At 42.7% G+C, this 22,055-nt stretch overlaps 3 protein-coding genes across 3 annotated transcripts; 2 read left to right on the forward strand and 1 right to left on the reverse strand.

The window, feature by feature from the left end:
- The first annotated feature begins 137 nt into the window (after positions 1-137).
- On the forward strand, positions 138-4,218 carry TM2D3 (TM2 domain containing 3). The gene is made up of 6 exons (XM_036389970.2): positions 138-267; positions 1,185-1,283; positions 2,073-2,230; positions 2,752-2,926; positions 3,510-3,585; positions 3,861-4,218. The coding sequence occupies exons 1-6, from the start codon at positions 180-182 to the stop codon at positions 4,024-4,026; spliced, it is 762 nt and encodes a 253-aa protein (XP_036245863.1). The 5' UTR covers positions 138-179; the 3' UTR covers positions 4,027-4,218.
- A 930-nt stretch (positions 4,219-5,148) lies between these two features.
- ADAL (adenosine deaminase like) lies at positions 5,149-13,202 on the forward strand. Its single transcript, XM_036389776.1, has 10 exons — positions 5,149-5,221; positions 6,643-6,773; positions 7,292-7,352; positions 7,705-7,792; positions 8,378-8,459; positions 9,191-9,317; positions 9,992-10,072; positions 10,678-10,816; positions 11,278-11,378; positions 12,267-13,202. Exons 1-10 carry the CDS (start codon positions 5,162-5,164, stop codon positions 12,456-12,458), a joined length of 1,062 nt encoding a protein of 353 aa, XP_036245669.1. The 5' UTR covers positions 5,149-5,161; the 3' UTR covers positions 12,459-13,202.
- An 852-nt stretch (positions 13,203-14,054) lies between these two features.
- On the reverse strand, positions 14,055-21,455 carry LARP6 (La ribonucleoprotein 6, translational regulator). The gene is made up of 3 exons (XM_036389775.2): positions 21,218-21,455; positions 17,140-17,332; positions 14,055-16,052 (listed from the first exon to the last, which is right to left on the reverse strand). Exons 1-3 carry the CDS (start codon positions 21,415-21,417, stop codon positions 14,982-14,984), a joined length of 1,464 nt encoding a protein of 487 aa, XP_036245668.1. The 5' UTR covers positions 21,418-21,455; the 3' UTR covers positions 14,055-14,981.
- Between the last annotated feature and the right edge of the window lie 600 nt (positions 21,456-22,055).

Consider the following 22,055-nt stretch of genomic DNA (forward strand, 5'->3'; position numbering starts at 1 on the left):
GCCTGCAGCATTGAGGTTCTGAGGGTGTTTCGGGTGTTTCAGAGCTGGTTTCGGGCTTTGCCGGTGTCCGCTCCCGCGTGGGGCCGCCCTGGCCGCCGCCGTTCCCTCAGCCGGCCCGGCCCGGCCCCGCCCCCTGCCCGCCCCCTGGCAGCGGCGCGGGGCCCGCCGGCCGCACCAAGATGGCGGCGCGGTGGTGGCGGCGCGCCCTGCGAGGGCTCTGCGGGGCCGCGCTGTTCCTGTCACAGCTCTCCGTCCTCTCGGGCCGTGGTGAGCGCGGCCACAGGGCCGAGAGAGGGCGGCGGGGGTGGGAGAAGGGGCAGGGGCTCCGGCTAGGACTTCGGTGGGGACGGCTGCTCCGAACGTCAGCGGCCGATCCCGCGGCCAGGACTGAGCGCGGGTCCGGCTGCGGGGGTGGCGGTCCCCGCGGTGGGGTGAGAATCGCTGCCGCTCCCCTGACTGAGGGCGAAGCGGATGTTTGGGCATGGCCGCATTTCGTTGTGCCGGCTCTGCGGGGTTGGGGCTGAGGTGCTCGGTGTGAGGGCAGAAAACGGGCCAGGCCCCACTCGCCGGCTCCTGTGCTGCTCTATTACACATCACCTTTTGTACCTGCTCTCTGTCGCGAACGCGTGTGATTCAGAGCGTCCTGGGGCTCCCCGGCAGGCTCAGGGTGGGTGGTGTGACAAAGCTGCCTCTCCTCCTCCGCCGTGCCCGGTGGCTGCCGTGAGGGCTCGGCACAGCTGGCACATCGCGGCTGTCCCGGTCCTCGGCCGGCGGCTCCCGCAGAGAGCAGCGTCCGCACGGACACAGCCGTGCCTCCCGAGCGTCTCCTCTGCTCCATCCTTCTGTCAAAGAACTGCTTGCGTTGCTTCATTAAATGGTATTGTTCAGTAGAAAACCCTGTGTAAAATCTGCTTTCTGAGCAGTGCTTTTAATTCTCGTGAATCAAAATATAGATTGAATGGAAATAAATGTAGTTCTTTGTCTTAAAGGAACAATTCCACTCTACTGTTCTTTCTAATGCTTAGCATAAACATCCTACTATTAGTATAACAGGAAAAAAGATTTTTTTTCTAATCTCATTACACTTTCCATTTACATTTTTATATCAGTGCTGAAATCACACTGTTTCTGAAGATGAAATTTGTTTTAGAAATGTCGCTTTCTCCATTGTTTTTGTCTTGTAGCAGGATCTTTGATGACGACAAAGCTTTCACAGCCGCAGTCTACACTGGCAAAAAGCCTAACTTCAACAAGTACAAATGCTCCCTATTTCAAAGCTGTAGGTAAGTTATCACGTTGTTTCTTTTGGTTGTTATTCATGGATCCTTCTCAGTCTTGAGTCCAAAAGTTCTTAAACTGGGTCTTAGAAACCTGATGATTACATGATTTCACAGTGGTAAGAAGCATTGCAGTGTAGCACATTATGAATTACTCTTCAATGATCACAACAATTGCTTTGGGTTATCTAATTAGACAACTAGTCCATGTAAGAACTAGAAAATGGTAGAATAAAGTGCCATTGTGGAATATGTGATTTATACCCCTCAGGATGGTGGAAGTTCTTGGAAGACTCTAGCATCCTGCAAGAACTTGCTGCCTGTCCACCATCGGTACAGCTTTCTAGCTCACTGAGGGTGCACCAGGACTGACAGAAATGCTGTTCTTGCTGGCACTTTAGGAGGTGATTCTGTACACGTGCAAACAGCAAATGGCTGAGGTAGCTGCAGCCCTAATTAGAGCTCAACTTAAAGTAGGTTACCCATGTCACCCACTGCTATTCCTGAGCTGATTATTCCTGCTGAGGAGCGCTGGCCGAGGCGGCACTAATCCCCATCAGCTCAGTCCTGGTGCTGTGCTGGAGTGTTGGCTGCTGTCCTTCACTGAGCCCTGTGGCTCCTCTGACCCTCACAGCACAGGCTGGGATTGCTGCTCCATGTATAGTGAGGAAAGCACTTTATACAGTGTCAGTGCATGTGTTTGTCTATGCCCATGCATAAAATAATGTATATAAATACTTCAGGCTGTTTAGCTTTTTTTACTCATGTTCTTAATTCACTTATTGCACCTTTCAGAAAGTACAGAAATTCCACCTTACCTGACTAATTGTCCCAGCAACGGGCTTTGCAGTAGACTGCCACCAGACTGCATGACATGTAACACAAACTATTCCTGTGTATATGGGAAGACAGCAACTTTTGATTGCAAAGTCAAGCCGCATGTTCATTGTGTTGTAAGTAGCCTGTTACTCTTAACCCCAGATTTAAGTAATTAAACTGCGTCATCTTATCTTAAAATGCAGAATATTGATTTCCAGGTTCTGATGTAGGCAGGTTTGCAGTTCTATGATAAGTTTGATCACTCACTATCGGTTGTTGAAGAGGCAGGCCTGCCCTTCCCTGGTTTGCCTTTCTCACCTTGGATCTTTCTGTTACCTGGCCATGCCTTTGAGTTAAACCATTCCAAACATTTTGAGAGTGGGGAGGCTAAATATCTGTCACAGCTACAAACTGACCTTACAGGTGAAACTAAAAGAGTCCTCCTTTTGGCAGCAGCCTTAGATTGGAGGAATAAGGAATGTTAAATGTTAAATGTGACTTTGATACCTCTTTGGTGGATTTCTATTCTGCTCTATAAAAGGTAGCAAAAGAATTGTTCTTTTGCCCAAAATGTCTACTCATGAAATCTAATTTGATACTGCACATTGATTTTTGGTTTTAATAGTCTTGAAGTAATAGTGCTGTCCTTTTACAGGATGAGAATAGCCACGAGCAGGAGAACTTTACAATTAACATGACGTGCCAGTTTTGCTGGCAGCTTGCCACAAGTGATTATGTGTGTACCAATTCCACAAACTGCATGACAGTTTCCTGCCCTCGACAGCGATACAATGCAACTTGCACAGTCCGGGATCACATTCATTGTCTAGGTAAGGTGGGCAAACGTGGATTCTCTACAGAATTTTCCACATATTTTGTAATGGGTGAATACAAAAATTGTGTCCTTTTGCAATAACAGCCTGCTCCTTGATCAATCTACTGAATTTTTTATTGTTGTATTTCATTTTTTAGCATAATAGTGACATCTAACTGTAGACATTGACTTATTGTATTGTTGTATACTGTCACACTAGAGAAAACAGTTCTTTTTATTTTCGTCAACGTCTGTGAGTTAAAATTACTTGAATCTACTAGTGGTCTGATTCTCAGACCACTAATAGAATCAATATCAAATGTCTCCATAGGCCAATTAAAAAAATATGCTGATTCCATCCAACTAGGCTTAATTTTCCCTCTGTTTGTTCACTGACTTTTCTGATATGGGACCAAGATTGATGGAACAGAGAACTGCAGGGTATAAATGAGCTTGTGTGTTGACAGTTGTTTCTCAGTTAGTGACAACCCTTTGAGACTCCTTTTGGAAAAATAGAGCATCTTCTTCCTTGTCATTTTCTTCCTTATAAAATGGTCTTTGTTTATTGAATTAAGGTTTTAATATTTTCTAATGTTTAGGTAACCGTGTCTTTCCTAAGATGCTCTATTGCAACTGGACTGGAGGTTATAAGTGGTCTACTGCCTTGGCACTAAGGTAAGCAGGAACTATTGATAATGTCAAGTTAAAATAGATTAGTTTTCTTTAAAATCTTCAGGTTCTGTGGTTTTCTGCTTGGTATTTTTTAAAGGTGTGCTGGATAACCAGTATTTCAGATAGTCTAGCTTGAAATGGTGGTCATAGAATGCATGAAGGGTTCACATGCAGCAGTGCTGGCTGTCTTCAGCAAACACAGCTGGAGGAAAAACACTTGGGTACCAAGTTCCAATTTTATAAAATAATAATAATTAATCATATTTTTATTCTTATAGCATCACCCTTGGTGGATTTGGTGCCGATCGTTTCTATTTGGGTCAGTGGCGGGAAGGTCTGGGAAAACTCTTCAGCTTCGGTGGACTTGGAATATGGACACTGATTGATGTGCTGCTAATAGGTGTTGGCTATGTGGGGCCTGCAGATGGATCTCTCTATATTTAAATGTGGGTGCAGTGTGTTTCTGAGAGGAGTCATTGCCTGCAAAGGGCTCTAAATAAACAAGTGTGGAGGTTTGAGCCTTTAAAGCAGAATGAAGAACAACTGTTTGTTCTATGTGCATACATTTTAATGTACAGTATCTGTACTTGGTTTGCCTTTAACTAAGGTCAAATAAAAGAGTGGATCACTGAGTAAGTTGAAATTAATTTCATTTCTTCTATGGACATGGTATTTTTCTATGAAAAAAAGTTGAGCAGCTTACCAAATTCTTCACTGTGTTTGAGCTTGGATGATCTGTCAGGCCCCCAAAGAGCTGTAAACTAACTTGAATACTGAATTGTTTACTTCATATTTCTATGCTTGAATTTAACTCTAAAGCTAACTTCCCTAAATATGTCAGGATTTTTTTTTTGTATTTGTGGGAGGATAATTTATTTGCCTGAGTTATGTGGGTGGTATGTTAATCACCATGTTTTATGATGTTAATTACATTATCTTCTTGGTTTGGGACATAGCAAGAGCCAATATCTGCTTAGGGACTCGACTTTAAATTGTGGGGGAGTTTAGAATTAGACTGCAGTATCACTAAATGCTAAATATGAAATAATTCAAATAGATTTTTTGATTGTTCTGGAATAACTTTGTTTTGGTTGGGTTTGACCAGCATATCTGTGAAAGTTAGTTCCTGTTCTTGTGCTAGCAAGCTTGCCAAATTACTTTAAAAAAGATTGGCAATATAATCGATGAGTTTATCCACTTAGGACTTTGTGACGCGATAATGTAGCGGACTAGTGCCATTGCAAGACAGCTTTGTGCAGTCGCGGTGGATGCTCGGCCGTGCGTGCATGCCCCTGACCGGGGCTGGAGCGGCCGCAGCTGTAGCGCTGCGGAGCCGTCGGGCTGGAAATGCTATCGCTTCAATAAACTGCCCCTTGCAGCTTTCCTGGCGTTCATGCTGACAGCGTTTGGCGCGGGCTCGGCTCGGTCCCGCTGCCGCGCGCTGGGCGGTGCTGGGGCGGTGCTGGGGGCGGTGCCGGGGGCGGTGCTGGGGCCGGGCCGGGCGGTGCTGGGGGTGGGGCCGGGGGCGGGGCCGCCGCCGAGCCCCGGCTGGTCCCGCCCCGCCGGCACAGGAGCCACCATGGCGGCAGAGCGGGACCGCGAGCGGGAGCTGCTCTTCTACCGACGGCTGCCCAAAGTGGTGAGCGGCGGGGGGCGGCGGGCCCGGACCCTCCTCCGGCGGCACCGGGCTCGGGCTGCAGACGGACAGGCAGACAGAGCGACAGACGCTGCTGCTGTCTCGGAGTTCTTGCCAAACGCGCGGTTTCTGAGGGCCTTATCCCACCGCGAAATGCGTCGGGTGTTTGCCCGTCCGGTTTGTTTACAGACTTTACTAATCTAATTGCAATTAAATCAGTTGAGCGCGATCTTCATTTTCCCGTTTTGTCCTATTTCCCCTCAGTCTAGCCAAGAAGTCTGGCTCGGATAACACTTTTTCTGCACGTCCCCAGGGTGTGCCTTACTTCTGGCATATCAGTGCAAGCCTTCCGTAGGCGTGTGTGTGGATTTATCGCGGCTCGTGTGCCGCACTCACCAAACCCCCAGGGCACGTACTCCAGCACAGAGCTCTGCACAGGCAGTGCACGGGCAACCAGCAAACCCACTCAGACCACACCATCCTGGCATTCCAGTGCTCCTTTGCACTAAGTTGCTTTTCAGGGTGTATGTTTAATGTCTGACAGAATTGTGTGGTAATTGTAAGCTTGTGAGAAATATAACACAGTTGTAGCACTGTGTATCTGGCTCAGTCACCAGAATCTGTAAGCAGCCACAGCTTCTGGTGCTTACAATTTCAACATGTTTTCCAGTGTAAAGCTTGAGGAGAAGTATTTATTGAATTTTTCTTTTCCTATTGAGAATGGATGTGTACAGGGAGGCGAGAGGTAGGTAACAAAGTAGATGCTTTGTGGATACATTTTGAACGAGCTGGGAGGGCGCTAGAGACCTATTCCTTAAGTCAGGAGCCCGGAGATAAGGAGCAAAAGTGAAGTGATTGAGTGGAGCTGAGGATCATAGGTTTGGAGCCCAAAGTTAGGATGGCAATAGGAAGTCAGGCAGAAAGAGACCTCAGGCAAAGGAGTGCAGTTGCTGCTCATGGCAGAGTCTTGCTGCATTTCTGGAGTGAGTTTAAACTTCAGAGTATGAGCAAAAGCAAGGGGAGTGAGTAGACACCTGTTGCTATATTTGAATGATGGACATGTACATTTAACTTGTAGTGGATGGGGAGAGTTCTTGAATCCTTAGTGTACTTTTTGTAATACTGAGGCTGCTATTGGCTTCCTCCTCAGCTTGGATCACACCACGCCAAGAATTGTCTGGAGAGTCTTTGCTGAGCCAGCTGTGCTCCCATGGAGACCTGAGCCAACAGCAGCCACCAAAGAAATAGGGCAGTTCTCAGCTGAACCAGTTGCAGAAACCTGAGGAAGTTATTATTAGCAAAATGCAGATAACTGTTCTTTTCAAGCTCAGAGTGAAACGCTGATGTAGGCTACAAGAACAGAAGTACAAACGAGGTGCAGGCGCCATCCTTTTCGTAAGTCCATAGGATTTTTATTTCTGTAGGAACTCCATGCTCATTTGAATGGCTGTATCAGTACTGCTACTATGAAGAAACTCATGGCCCAGAAGCCAAACCTTCAGATCCAGAATGGAATGACTGTGATTGACAAAGGAAAGAAAAGAACCTTAGATGAGTGAGTATATGCATGTGTGTGATGAACGTTTACCAAAGGTTTTTTATTTAAGCTGAAACCAGAAATTTGTGGCCTTACACACTAACTGGAGAAAATATGCTTTTAAGATTTACAGCATAATCTCATAGATTTTTTTGATATTTGTATCTACAGAGTAATTTCTTTAGTGCTTGCAAACTAAAAGGACAACTCTTGTTGAATCATTCCTTCTTGAAAGGATTGAAATTTTTCACTTAGATAATCTGCCTTTCAGAGAAAATTGACTCACATAGTTTCCTTTTTTGGAAACGTCATGTTTTCCTTTTCCTTATAAAAGCTTTGTGGTAGTTACAACTTCTGTTGCGAATGCTTTGTTAGTATCTAAAATCACAAATTGCCATTCAGATGTTTCTTTGTATTTCAAGCTACAGTTTGTTTAGTTGACTCCAGTGGGTAGGTATTTTTAAAGTGTTGCACTTTTTTTTTTCCTACATGCTCATTCAGTGTCTTTCCAATTAATTTTTTAAATTTTATTTTAGATGTTTTCAGATGTTTCAGATCATCTATCAGGTTACCACAAGGACTGAAGATATTTTACTGGTAAATTAATTAAAAATTTACTTCAAACAAGCAAGCATTACACACAGTCACAACCAGTTGGATTAAGAGCATTGGGTTCCAAGTAATAATATAAAAAAATATCTTTTTCAATTGAAGGTCAGAATAATTATTGTAAAACTCTTGAACTCTCTTCACTATCCCTGAAGGAATCAAATGTGTCTTCTGTGTGGTAGTATTTCCACAGACATGGGGACCATTAAAAACACATTGGGCCTGAAAACATTGCAAGTGTTTCATAATAAAAAATAACTGGGTCTTTTAGTTGTAAATGAAAATATAACTAATTATAAGTATCACTTTTATGATGTTGGATACACTTTTACTTAATCAGATAACTAAAGATGTCATTAAAGAATTTGCTGATGATGGTGTTAAGTATCTGGAATTGAGAAGCACTCCAAGAGAAGAAAATTCCACAGGTACCAGTCTTTTCTGGTTTTAAATTTGTCATCTTCTTGCACTATAAAACTTAGTTGAAGGCGATGTTAACAAGTAAAGTCAAATTTAGTTGGTTCAATAAAAATATACTTTAAATACAAAAGCTAAGATTTAACCATGTAAAAGCATGTCACTTTCCTATTCGATTTTTGAGGGAAAAAAGGGGTTGGTCATAAGTCTGTGACCCATGAGATTGGGTTATTCACTTGAGTATGGCATCTGAGTCTGCTAATATTTTTAATAGCTGATATAATTTACTTTTGTTATTTTGGTTTTTTCTTCTAAGTGTGGTTTAGTCGAAACACATAATAGAAGTCCTATTCCGATTCTCTGGTTCACACAAAGTCATTTTAATTTTTCCACATGCTTAGGAAGAGGTTTAGTTCAAATATGTGCTTCACAGTAAAGCTATATTTACAGACAGAATTAGAATTACATGGGTTAGGAGACTATATCCTCTAAAATCAAGGTGCAACATGAAACTTAGGAGACTAGAGAGCTGGGCCTGCAATATAATAAAAATAATTTAAAATATGTTTGTTCCAAACGTGTGCATGTGTTTGCAGGTATGACCAAAAGGATGTACGTTGAAACTGTACTTGAGGGTATAAAGCAGTGTCAAGAAGAAGGCTTGGATATAGATGTAAGGTAAATAAAGCATGTGGAACATGTCTGTTTCAAGGGTTTGTGTAGTCTGATGCTTGGTCATGCTTGCAGAGAGGTTTACAAGCCATCAGTGTAGGAAAGAAAATTGTTTTTAAACCAGATTAAATGGAGTGGAAACAGGTAATTAATATGGAGACCTGACTTTTTATCTTCTTTTTTTACTGGTAAAGAAGAAAACCAGGTAAAACCTCTCATCTTTAAGACTGTCTATTCTTTGCAACGTTTTCAGGAAAAGAACTTGGCTCCTTTTTCACAGCTTAGCTTTGTTGCAAAGATTTAGTTTGATTAGCTGTACAAGCACCTGCTGTAAAGAAGAGCTGGTCCTGAGCAGCAGAGAAGTTTCAGAAGGTGGCTGTCAGTGGCTGTCTGCAGGAAGTTTCTGTCAGTGGCTGTTTGCAGACAGTTTGCTCTCCTGTCTTTTAGAGCCTCTGTAGCAACCCTTACTAGATTTGTTTGTGAAAGTTGAAGAATTTTCATCCTTCATGTATGTCATTGCATATCATGGGCTAACTTATTTATCTGTTTGTGTCCTTCTGCACTTTGGTGCCTTCATTCCTAGAACAGTTTCCTATACAAATACTCTTTATACTCAGCCATGAAGGATATGAATTGCCATTTTTTGTTGGTATCAGATCTGTTGAGCTCTTGATATTACAGCTTGTATATAATTTAATAATAATTTAATTCAATAATTTAATAAATTTCTGTCCCAGGCTGTTAATAGCAATAAACAGAAGAGATGGCCCAGCAGTTGCTAAGCAGACTGTTAAACTTGCTGAAGAGTTCCTGCTTTCCAGTGATGGGGTTGTAGTAGGACTTGACCTCAGTGGTGATCCCACTGTAAGTTTTTGGTTAATTTTAGTATGTTCTTGAAGATAAATGTATAACGTTGTGTAACAGCAGGTGGTTCTAACCATAGTTTTTTCTCACAAGTTTTTGTCCAGTTTTTGTGCCTAGCTGGAATGGATTGATGCTGGGTTAATCCCTGTTGCTGTAAGGGGCAGATACTCTAACAAAGAACCCTTAGATTAGTGTGTGACTGAGAAAAGACCCATTGAAATGCAGTGTTTATCTGGGAAGTGTGTGTGCCTCAATTGTCCCATTCAGAAAACTGGGTGGAGGCAAGTTGTCAGTAGTTTACATTTTGTTTACCTGCACCAAGTGTTCATTTCGTATTAAGAAAGCAAAAATGTTTGAGGACAGCTGTCCCCAAGCTGAAGTGAAATAGCTCTAGGTGCTAGCTGTGTAAAAGGTATCAAAATGAAGACAATTGGCTTGTAAGTCTTAGGCATCGTCTGAGCTAACACCAGTAGTTTGATCCATTGGTCTGAACCATGTGGCACAGGCTTGTTTGACTTGCTGCATCCCACACTGAAATGATGGGAAAAGTGGAATAATTTAAATGTAACTGTGTTTGAATGTAGTGTTTGGATGTTGCTAGACTTCTTAATTATGGTAATAGCAGGGATTTTGTCAAATAAGATGCAGAACAGTGTTGTTTTCCTGTTTTCCAGGCAGGACATGGTCAAGATTTTTTGGAGCCGCTCTCTGAAGCAAAAAAAGCAGGTCTGAAGCTGGCACTGCATCTTTGTGAGGTACCAGTTTGTTTTTTTTTTTATTTTGCTGCTTCTCTGTAATTTTCATTTTGTGAAAATCTTGATGAAACTAAAATTACCTTCTGTGCATTTTTGACTTCTCAGGCCAAGGTATTAATGGTTTGGGGTATTTGAGACAAGAAAACAAGGAGAAATCTTCAACCTTTGGTTCTAAATCTGAACAGCCTGATTATTTCTTCCAGTACTATATAAATTGTGGGTTTAGGTGTGAAATTAGGAGCTTTCTAAGAGATCCACTGCTTTCTTTCTGGTATTAAGATCAGCAATCATGTGTAGTGAAATCCACACAGTTTTATGAGCAGTGAGCTCTGTTAGTTCCACTGGGAACAGTAGAAAGAGTTGAGCTTTTGTTCAAATGGTGGCTAGAATTGGCTCTGAGAAGCCCAATAATTACTGAAGATAGTTACTTTTTCAGGAAATTAACCAGGACATATGATGTCATCAGCATATTTATACTTGTTTCTATTTCACTAACACTTTTTTTGGGTAAGAGATGCTGTGAAAATAGAACTGAAAGTCCATTGTAATTATATAATGTGCTGGTTTATGCTGCCTTGACAGAATGTGACATATATCCTCTCTAGATTCCAAATCAAGAAGAGGAGACCAAGATTCTCCTGGGCCTGCCTCCTGACAGAATTGGACATGGAACATTTCTCAACTCCACAGCAGCAGGTTCTGAAGAGATCGTGTCACTGGTTCAGCAGAATCATATACCTATTGGTAAGGAAAAAAATATTTACCAGGACTTGATCTCTGGATATCAGAACAGGATATGTGCTGCTGATCTAGTGACACCAGTTTGTGTCTGACCAAGGTGACTTGGACAAATGTGGAAAAGAAACTTGCCTATAAAGGTACACTCATGACACTTGTGGGGGTTTTGGCACCTTTGTGGCAGCAGACAACAACTGATGTCTCAGATGGAAGCAAAACCAAATCCCAAATCATAATTTGTCATTAGTGTACAAGACTGTGTGGTGGTTCTGTACCTAGTTTTGCAAGCTCCTTAAATTTTATACACCAAAGAAAGCAATTAGCAAACTTTTCTCAAAAGAAATTACAAAAGAGGCATAGAAAATCAACAGTAGCTGATTTTAATTTTTATTCAGACCTTTCTAAGTCAATTAACGTGTCTCTTGTTTTAATATATGTCCTCATTTCTTTTTCTGTTTTTCTCTTAGAATTTTGCATGACATCAAACATAAAATCTCAGACAGTGCCTTCCTGTGACAAACACCATTTTGGATACTGGTACAGCATGGGCCATCCTGCAGTGCTTTGTGTGAGTTTTTTGACTTTAAAGCATGTATTTAAGCAAAGGGCTAAGTGAAGTTGGAAAAGTTTTTCTCTGTTTATGGATTAGAACTGACGTAGAATTTCTGACCTTGTAGCAAATCATTTGCTTTTAGGAAATCATGATGTTCAGTTTGAGAAATGCTTTTAATTCAAATGGGAATTGCTAGTATTTATCTTGGTTCTGTTGTAAAGCCAGGACTTTTTTCTGTGGGATAAAACGATCAGCTATACGCGCAGTGAACTTCATAGCTCTTTGCACAATGACAGATTTCTCTTAAAACCCATGGCTCCAGTGCTTGCATATGCACCTGTGCTTACCTGGTGTTCCTTGTGCTGGATGAGAGCTCCTGCTCTTGACAGTTCTCCTGATAGCTCATTAAGGTCTTTACGCATTGCAGGTGCCAAGTGCTTGTGCTGCCATTGGCAGGGTTTTAGTATTATCCTGTTAATTTAACCCCCATAATCCATAGCATTGTTCACGTGAGTGTGTATACATATATATAAATTTTATAGCACTTTATAGCTTATCTGGGGAAAGGGAAAAGAGGATTAAGTAGACCTGCATATAGTGACATACCTTGAATATATACATCATTTGATAGCCATCTTTCTAGCAATTTTAGTAGGAAATCTTATTTTCTTGATAAATTGTGCCATCATTTTAAGAAGTTTTCTTATATGTTTGAATAATTTATTCATTTTTAGTGAAAATAGGGCAAATAGAGAATTAAATAACCATGCAGAGATGAAAGAACAGCAGAATAAAATGTGAGACAGCGAGATAAAACTGGTTTGTATGTATAGAAAGAGACCTTTTTGATACAGAGGAACTAATTTAAACTTTTTTATTTCTTTCCTTTCAATTTAACTCCAGACTGATGATAAAGGCGTCTTTGCTACTGACCTATCACAAGAGTATGAGCTGGTTGCAAGAACATTTAATCTGACTCGATCACAGATGTGGGATCTTTCCTATGGATCAATCAACTATATTTTTGCTTCAAATGCAGTAAAATCCAAGCTGAGGGAGCAATGGTATAAGCTGAAGCCAGCTCTGTTTGATTAACCAAACTGTTGTCCTAAATAGCTGGGGTGTGTTGGCTGAGTTAATAAGCTTTTTTTACTGAAGTCCCTGGCTTTTTTCAGACCTCAGGGTTTTTAACCCAGCCATAAACTGCCTGTGTGAAATGAAGGCAACTGGAATGCATCCCTTGTAACTGGGGACAGAAATAAATGTTCTTTTGGTAGGTGAGAAGGGTCCTCAACCAACCAGTGACTAAAATGCCAGATGTGTTGTCACCTTGTTTCTCTTGAGTTGATGTGTAAGTATTTTTCAAAATACTTAGTTGAAATATGTCATAATAATATAAACATTGAAGAGCTGGAACAAAATAAAGGCAGAGCTATTGGTGTTTAAAACATTTCTGTTGGCAGCATTTGGCCAAGCAGTTTGAACGTGTGGTGTGTATTCTTGGGGTTTGTATTGTTTTCAGGTTTTGAGCTCTTGACTGAATGTGAAGACAGAAACAAACTCAGGGAGAACTAAATATTTATACCAAGGAATTAATGTTGTACCTGTTTTTATTGCTGTATATGTATGACTAAAGCTGCTGTGGATTGAGTAGCACATGGGGGTCTCTGCTGGTGCCCTGGGCACTGGTGGTGTGTAGGCACTTAAGAATCTTGAATGCCTTCAGTGACTGAGCTACTTGGCAAAGTGGTCTCATTCTTAAAATGCTTTTTAGAATTGCTGTTTGTTGTGTAAAAAAAGGAATAAAAATAGTCTCAAGCTCCATGTTTTTGAAACCACCACTTCAAGGTGTGTGTGTGTGTGTTTGAGCTCTACTGAAGAGAAGCAGGATTCTGTGGGGTGAGTCCCTGGAGCACCGTGCTGCCTGCCAGCCTCCCCCTGCTGCTGTGGCAGCCCCTGGCTCTCCCTGTCCTGGGCAGCCACAGGGTTCACTCTCCAAGCACCTGCATGTGTGCTCTGATGCTGAGAGCTCACAAAGTCTGTGAATGTGCACATGCTGCAGTTTGTGTCATGGGAGTCAGGAGGTCACCTGGAGGATTCCATCTGTGTGCAGTGAAAGAACCAAGAATGTACGTGGGTGGCTAAAGAGCAACACACAGAGCTGGGATTTCTGTGTATAGGAGTCTAACTGTGAGTTACTGCAGTTATTTACACAGCAGAAATGTTACACTTAGGAAGTTGGACAGGATGTGGACTTTTGGAATGAAGAATCACCATCTGATGAGACCTTTGTCATGCACAGTTCCCAAGATGACCATTACAACTTGAAATGCTCTTGCTGTCCCTGGGCTAGTTTTCCAGTTTAACTTTTGTAAGTAAAACTGCACTTTCCTTCTTTCACTTCATGTAGCATCATAGTCAATTTTAATTTAAGCACTTCTTGCTGAGCCTGCTTGTCAAATTCTATAAACTACAGTTTAGTTGATAATATTGTATAAAAATGACTGTGACCCACAGAGTGAAGCATCATCACAGAATTGACCATCAGTAATGGGGCAGAGAAGATTTTTTTCCCTGAATGCAATGGAAATTTTGAGTAACTGCTACTGGAATTTCATGTGGTATAAGATGTGGTTTAAGTTATCTATTCGTGTGCAGCTCAAATTATTTTTTAAGTAAACAAAATAGATCTAGAGTTAATATTTTTATTTCCATTGATTATACAAGAGAACACTTACAGAGCAGTCTCAGTGCTCAGAGTCTTTACTCATGAAAATGTACACTGGTTCAAGACAAGCAGTCTTGAACAATACTGCTTTGGTGATGTATGTGAGAACAATTGCTCACTGTGGCATTGGTTTCTCTGTTCCTTCTGAGGCAAACACAGGCAGTCTTCAAAACCTCAGCTCCCTGTGATGAGACTGGTAACATTCCATAGCTTTTCATAATATAGCCACTAAAGTGTAAGTACACAGTGCTCCTCAGGATCCTAGCTTGGCAATAATGTACTTACATCAATGATTTATATGGCTGCTTGAATATTTAGGTGTTTCAGAATAATACATTAAAAAGAATGGATGCAGGTAGGGGCCCTGCATTAGCTAAGTGATTCAGCTGATTAAAAGGCCAGCACATCCCTCCTGTGAGCCCTAGAGAGTGGGCACTGCTTAGATTGGAGTGGAAAGGGCTCTGGGGGAGAATCTCATCAAGGTTTTTAAATATCTGATGAGAAGAAGTAAAGAAGATGGAGCCAGGCACTTCTCAGCCATAGCTGGTAACAGGAAAAGGGGCACAGACTGGTTCTGTGTGGGTGGTTGAACAAGGGAATGCTCACCCAGACAGGCTGGGAAGTCTGTCCTTGCAGATACTCAAACTTGTGTTTGTACAGTGACTTGTAGCTTCAGCAAAGGAGGTGGACTGGGCAATCTCCAGAGATGCCTTCCAGCCTCATCTGTTCTGTGAAGAAAATATACAAATATACAAATGATAAAGTCTCTATATAAATACAAAAGCTTTTAAAATTAAATACTGACTTAACTGAGTCACTCAAGCAACAGTTTTTCACAGGCTTGGTCACCAGCAATTGGCTGATTTGTGAAACTGCTTTTAAAGAGTAGTCTATTCACCCTTCATAGCCTTCCTTCTTTCACAGCCATTGTGGAATCCTTTGGTGCCATCAGGACCTTTAGGCAGCCTCAGCACCCCTACAGGGAGACCGTCTGCATTTTGTATTTTCCGAACCAACATGGGACTGCTGACAGGGCTCTTCTCTTGGGTCAGAGTTTGGGCTTTTCTTCTCTGCACCCAGGGGCTCCCAGAAGGAGTGATGCTGCTATCTGAGGAATAATCAGTGTATTTCCTTGGAATTTCAGGGCTAGTGCTTGCGTTAAGCTTGCTGTCTTCAGCCAGCGGAGATTTTTTGGTTACTTTTCGTAGTGAAGATGGACTATTCCAAGGACTTGATCTGGGTGACATGTTAGGACTCAAATGGTTGTTTGGGTGGATGATGGGGCTCAAATTACTTGTGGTATTTGCTGTGGTACGTTTGCGTCCTGACAGCGGTGATGTGGGATTGCTCTCTGGGTCAGAAGAGCTGTTGGCTGAAGATTCATCACCAGCAAACTGAAGTTCCTCAACTCTCTTGTTAAGGGATCGAGCCTTCTTAAGGCTCTTGCTGGTATCTTCATCACGGTTCTTGTCTTTGGGAACTTTTTTCTTTGGTGGTTTCATGCCTATTTGGACAACTTTCATGCCGGTCTCTTTGTTTTCAGCACACATGAAATCGTGAGCACGTATGGCCGCTTCTACTTCTTCAAATTCTATAATTGCACATTCCTGGGTTCCCAGCTGGGTGTACCGATTGCTGACCCTCCTGATATCAGGTGGGAGATCCCTGCCAGGCTTGAGAATACGAACTGATGAAATTACACCAAAAGTTACAAAGGCTTTGAGGAGATGCTCCATTATCCTTTCTTGCATGCATCCATTTTCTTCTTTGTTAAGGGCCTGCAGCTCAGAAATCATGTGGATATCATACACCAGTAGCATCCTAGTAGGGACATTTTCACTTGGAAACACTGGAACTGGAGTATTTCTTCGAACTTTTTTGTTATCATCATTGAGCTCCAGAGTGCTGGAGTACTTCAGTGCATAGGCTGTGGTTCTCCAGTCACGGGTAAGGTGTTTCACCTTTGGGACATACACAGGTTAAGCACACAACTGAGCAAACCCAATCAAACTAGTCACTGTATTTTAAGGCAGATGCAGGCTTCAGTCTACAAGCAGAACCCTGGATTTTAGTTTCATGTAGCAGACTTAGTGAGAAAGTACACAGTATTCGTGCTGTAATGGGCATCAATGAGCTCCTGTAAAGCTCATGTCCTGTTGAATCAAATGAAAACAAGACTGGCACTAAAGCTCAAACTGGGAATCATTACTACCTCTGAAAGCCTGCTCAAGTAGTGGTTGGTCATTCCACATCTAGGCCTGAACCATGATCAAAATGTATGTTCTATGGATGTTACATCTGCCAAACAAGAAGTTTTGTTAAGTGTAGGTCTTCATTCTATTGAACTGATCTTTCCTCCCTCAAAAATCTCAGTCTAAAAAACACCACAAACTTTTCCATTTTCATTACATGTTTATAACGAGTTTATCAGTTACCAATATAATCTGTTTGAAGTGACCTGACAAAATTGAGAGTCCCTTAACTTCTAGACTGAATAACTCTGCAAAACAATGAGATTTAGAAGCTTGACAAAGTGTTTCTAGTGTTACTCTAGAAATCAGTTACTTACAGATTTACATAGGTCTTTCTAATATAAGGAGAAAAAAAAAAGAAAAAATAATAAAACTCACTTCAAGTCTAAGGGACATCAGTTACCAGATACTTTATACTACTCTTCATTTTTAGTTCTCTGTCAAAAGTCAGATTCACTGTTCCTTCTCAGAGACAGGAATGTAACTTTACCAGGACTACCCAGCTGTTCATAAGTAGTTGCCATGGAAATTAATTTTATCTAATGTCCTCCTGTCTCAAAGAATGATAATTTAAAAGCATACAGGCTTTTAAGCCAATTATTTCCCTAGCCAATCATCAACAAGTTCAGCAGTGAAAGTTCTGGATGAGTACAAACCTAACCGTCATAGCAAAACCAGGCAGATAAAGACAAAGACTATAAAGTTGCCTGTATAAAATGTTGCTTTAATCTCTTCTACTGTTTTTAGATTCATCAGGCTTGCATAAGATCCCTCAAGTCTTAAAAAGTTAGCTTACCTTCTTAAATGAAGTGAGGAGTTTAACACTGACATAGCCCATCTTATTTCTTCTCACATGCTTCAGAAGGAAGGCATCTTTCTCAAGGTTCTCATCTGAGAAGTAATATTCAATCTGTGCTATTAACTTCTGGATCAGGTCATTTTCTGGTGGTTTCCAGTTCTGGTCAGAGTCATCATCATTTTCCCCACCACTGGAAAACAGTTCAATCATTTTATCAACAGATCTTCATCTTCTATTAGTGGATTCAAACAGCCTTTCAAAATGAAAGGGCATAACCATTATGGTTCCAAGTGACTTTAGATGTGGGCACTGGACAGGTATCACCCCCCCAGCAGAGCCAGCAGGCTAGCTCAGAGCATGAAGCTTTCCAGTCAGCATAAGGACTCGAGTTCCTGAGCTCATTCCAAAAGCTGATCTCAGTGCAGAACAACGAGACTTCTACACTAATGGCTTGAAAGCACTGACAACTCAAATCCTCTGCCAAAACATGAAATGAAGGTGCCCTGGCACTTGGTACTATGCAAAGTTCCTCCAGTTACAGTGTTATATTTTTCAGTATGAAGCTATTAAACATAGGTCTGTCCTTTATGTGCTTCATGAGTAGTGTCACAGACCAGAGAATGAATATTCCAACTGGATGCAGTCATGATTTCTTGAGCCTCTTCACTGCATGGATGCAGGAGCTGATATCCAGGGAGTAAGGAGGACTGACAGGACTGTTGCACATTTTATAGGTCACTTTCAGAGTGACAGAGTAACATAACCAGCAGTTTAGCACAGGGGTCAAACCTGCCAGCTCATGTACCTCAGGAACAGGTTTATATGTGCACAGGCAGGCTCCTCCTGAGGAATAACCTCATGAGGTCATTCTCATTTCTTCTCTTTACCTCCCATCATATTGTCTGGGTACCTGGGCAAAATGGAGCACTGTTGAGCATTCTATTCTTCAAAAAATACTGCAGCCATGGATTCAAGATAAACATCTTGCCACATGCAGTTACAGCAACGTGTTTGTTGCTGAAATAGAAATTTCCATTTACAGGTGACTATAATGAGTCTGTCTTAAGTCAGAGTCATTTTTTCAAGCTGTTAGCGGTCTAATTTTGTTGTGGGATCATCATGAAAGTTTATGTTAAAGAAATAAAATCATCCACTAATTACCCCATAAATCATGTACTAGTTTGGTCTGCCAGGTACATTAGTAATGAAAAGAAGGAGCCATGCATTTCCCCAAAATTGCCTTAACTAGCTTTTTCAGGCTTTGGAATCCTTAGGAAAAGGAGCAGGCATCACACTGGAGTGCTGTGAGACTGATCTGGCAGGGAGGATGCAGCCTGGTGGATCCCCTGCCCTGGCCGGTTCTGTGCAGGGGTGACAGAGGCAGTGACTGCAGTGCTGTGGCTGTGCTGCTGTCTGGAGAGAGTGGGTAGGTCAGGGGGCTCTGCACAGGACTGTGCCTGCTGCTGGCACCACTTACAGCAGTTCTCTGGCACCTGGCTTTTTGAAACTTTGAGCTTACATTTAGTTGTTATGGTTCTGATGATAGGGCAACACATCTGATATATGTGGACACTTGTATAGTCCTGGAAGTCTCCCTGTTAGAAATCTCCCTAGCCTTTAATAGGGTACAGTTCAAAGGAATGACAAGAATGAGAGACCAAGACAAAGAATTTCTGTTATTTGGCAAAGCCAGAAGTGGAGGATGATAGATGAAGTTACGATTAGGATGGTAAAAAATATCCAATACCCAGCTGTGGGTGCTGGTTTCAGAAGAAAGCAAAAACCAATGGTGTTTGTTTTTCATTCATGATAATCCCTTCCCACTACTTCATTTACTACTGATTCAGAATTAGTCTGGGTACAAGAAGCTTGGAACATTTCAGCCTTTTTGCAAATCCACACTCTGCTAGGAAAAGCTTGCCTTTAGTTCTGGATGAGGCTTACATTTGTTTTAGGGATTTATTAGCAGAGATATTTGCAGATGTTTGTTTAGAGACAAAAAGGGGTGTTGTGCTTTGGAAAACAACAAAAATGAATTGCATGTTTGCAGAGACCTACAGCATTGTCACACTGAATCAGGCTGAAACATTTCACCTCTCAAATATTGGTCACAGTTTGACCTATACACTATTTCTATGTTTGGCAGACATGTTAGTTTTTACAAAATCTTATGGGCTCTTACAACAGCCCTCACTAAATGCTGCATGGAAATAGCACCTTCCATAAATGCAGAAATTTGTAACTAGCTCCATGTTAATTTGTGATAATGATCAATTTGTAGCACCTCTGGGGTATCAACTGTATTACAAAAGTAGTTGATAAATAATTTCAGTCAACATTGACAAAGAACCAAACCCTAGTAGTTATTAACAACTTTATTTTTTTATTCAGAGCTTTGTGATGATATGCTCGTAAAACAGAATGAAAAACAATCTTTCAGCATGGTGACTCATCTGGTCATTAGTCACACAAGAAACTAAACATATCTACAGAGAAAGCAGATTTGGAATTTTAAATATCTCACAATAAATTAAATTGTTTGGATAGCATTTAACCTTCTGAAAAGTTTTAGCTGAGTCTCCAAATGAATGAAGTATTGCATTAATAAACACAATGTGGCAATGTAATTTATAAGTTCCAAGAGTACAGTCACTCAAGGGCAGTCCACATTTGTCAACAAAACCATGAATACAGCACTGGGTGCCTACTGATGGCAAGCTGTCTGCAAGCTTCAGCTGGAGAGAGGGATGGCTCATTCCCAGCAGTTTTAGATCATCCCTAATAATTTTCCAAATGTTTGTAAATAATTTCCTATCAGATGCTGCATTCCCAAAAAAGGAAATCCTTAGGTAGGGTTATATGTAAATGGCAGAAGCATGTGTAAACTCCATTCACCTACTTTTGATGTGGAGTCTTTAGAGTTCTCTCCATGGCAATACCTCTGGCCTTTCCTGATCAGGAAGAGGCCATTTACAAAAAGGCAACCTCCACAAGAACTGAATATACATCAACACTGTCAGCAAACATTTCTGAGAACAGCACCTGCTGCAGAGGATTAAATAAGTGACATTTAGGAATATCTAAGAGCTATTGTCTTCCAAAGCTTGAAAAAATAACCATGTTTTTTTTCCTGGTCTAGGCCAGGGCTAGAAGCTCTTCACAAGTAGTACTATCATAGATAACAAATGTAAATAATATTCTGATTTTAAGAAATCAGTACATGGAATGCAATATTGTAGGCTACTGTACATTTTTATAAAAATACAACAGTCACGTATGATTTTGGAATATCTAAGCTGACTCAGTCTAAAAACCTTACCTGCACTGTGCCTAGCTCTGTTCAACTCCTGTTTCTGTAGTCCATAGTTGACAGTTTTGGCAGCTACAGAAAATTTCTCACTCCCCTACACCCCTCTGTAATTTAAAATACTACATTGCAGTTCATTGTGAGTCAATGTATGAAGTTAGAAAATCGGTTAGAAACAATAAATGTTCAAATAGAATACTGAATTTCTTGCTACTGTACCTAAATTTTTATGTGACAATTTATGACTCCATCTGCAGCTTTACTACAGACCGCAGGATGAACTACAACTAGTAGATCTTTGTCTTCCTGCAGTTTGCTGGCACAAAAATCCTGGATGTTCGTTTTACAAGTAAGCGATTCTGGTAAGCATCAAAGCTATTTCAGGCCACTCAGCCAAAACGGGCAAAAAGAGAGAAAAAACCAAAACCTCAAACCCCAAAACGAAACTCCAAACCACAGCTACAGCTGACCCCCAAAATCTTTCTGTAAAACGCAGTGAATTGGAAATGTCGGGGGCATCACAGGCGTTTCTGGCTGTGGGGAGCCCCGGGCCCGGCAGTCCCGTCGGGGGCGGGTGGGTGGCAGCCCGGCGGAGCCATCGGTGCTGCGGGCAGCTGCCTGCCGGCCGCCGGCTCTCTGCGCTGGAGGCTTTCCAGCGTCTCCCACCCGCCCCTCGGCGTTGCATCAGCCGGGCCCGCTCCGTTCCGGGGGTGTCCGCGGCGGCCCCGCTGCTCGCCCCGCACAGCCCCGCCCTGCCCGGGGGCTCACCTGGAACGCCCGCAGCGCCCCGAGTCCTCCTCGCTGCAGCTGGGGCACCGCGTTCCGCCGCCGCCCTCCTCCTCCTCCTCCTCCTCGTCCTCCTCGGCGGCCGCCTGGACGGCCACTCGGATCTGCACGGGGCCGCTCCCCGCCGGCAGCTCCGGCCCGGCGGGCTCGGCCCCGGCCTCGGCCGGCTGCGGCTGGGCCATGGAGCTCCCCGGCCGGGATCAGCCCGCCGCGACACCCGCGATGCCCCGGCTTGCGACAGCCGCCCGGCCGCCTCCCCTCCTGTTCCCCCCCTGTCCCCTCCCGCTGGGGCGGCGCTCCCAGCTCCACTCCCCCGGCGCGGCCGCACGGCAGCGGGAGGGTCCGACCCTCCTCCAGCCATGCCGCCCCCGGGCCCGCCGGGCAGCTGAGGAGTCCTTCCCTTGACGGCTGAGCAGGGACTGCTTTTGTTTCACCAGAAAACAACGGGCTCCTCGCCGGAAAGCAGCGTTTCGGCTGCTCCTCTCCTTGTGCAGCCTTGGGGCTGCGCCGCCGCTCCCTGACCAGAGCATTGCATTTCTGAAAGTCAAAAAGGTCTCGCAGGGATAAGTGTGGTTTAAATGCCGAGGGTGAGACCTGGAAATAAGATACACGAGTGGACAAGGACATGATTGGATACGTGCTGGTTTTGCAGAGGAGTCTCCTCTATAGTTCTGCATGGCACTTACACAGAATAAAAACATTCCCTCCTTAAGAACTAATTAAAATAGAGGCCCTCTTTCTAAAACACTTAGGCAGTGATTATTTTGAACTTAAGACTAATGCACTATATTTCAGTGCACTGTTCCAGCTACTTAACTGT

The sequence above is a fragment of the Molothrus ater genome, chromosome 13 (genome assembly GCF_012460135.2).
Source record: "Molothrus ater isolate BHLD 08-10-18 breed brown headed cowbird chromosome 13, BPBGC_Mater_1.1, whole genome shotgun sequence".
NCBI classification, from domain to species: Eukaryota; Metazoa; Chordata; class Aves; order Passeriformes; family Icteridae; genus Molothrus; species Molothrus ater.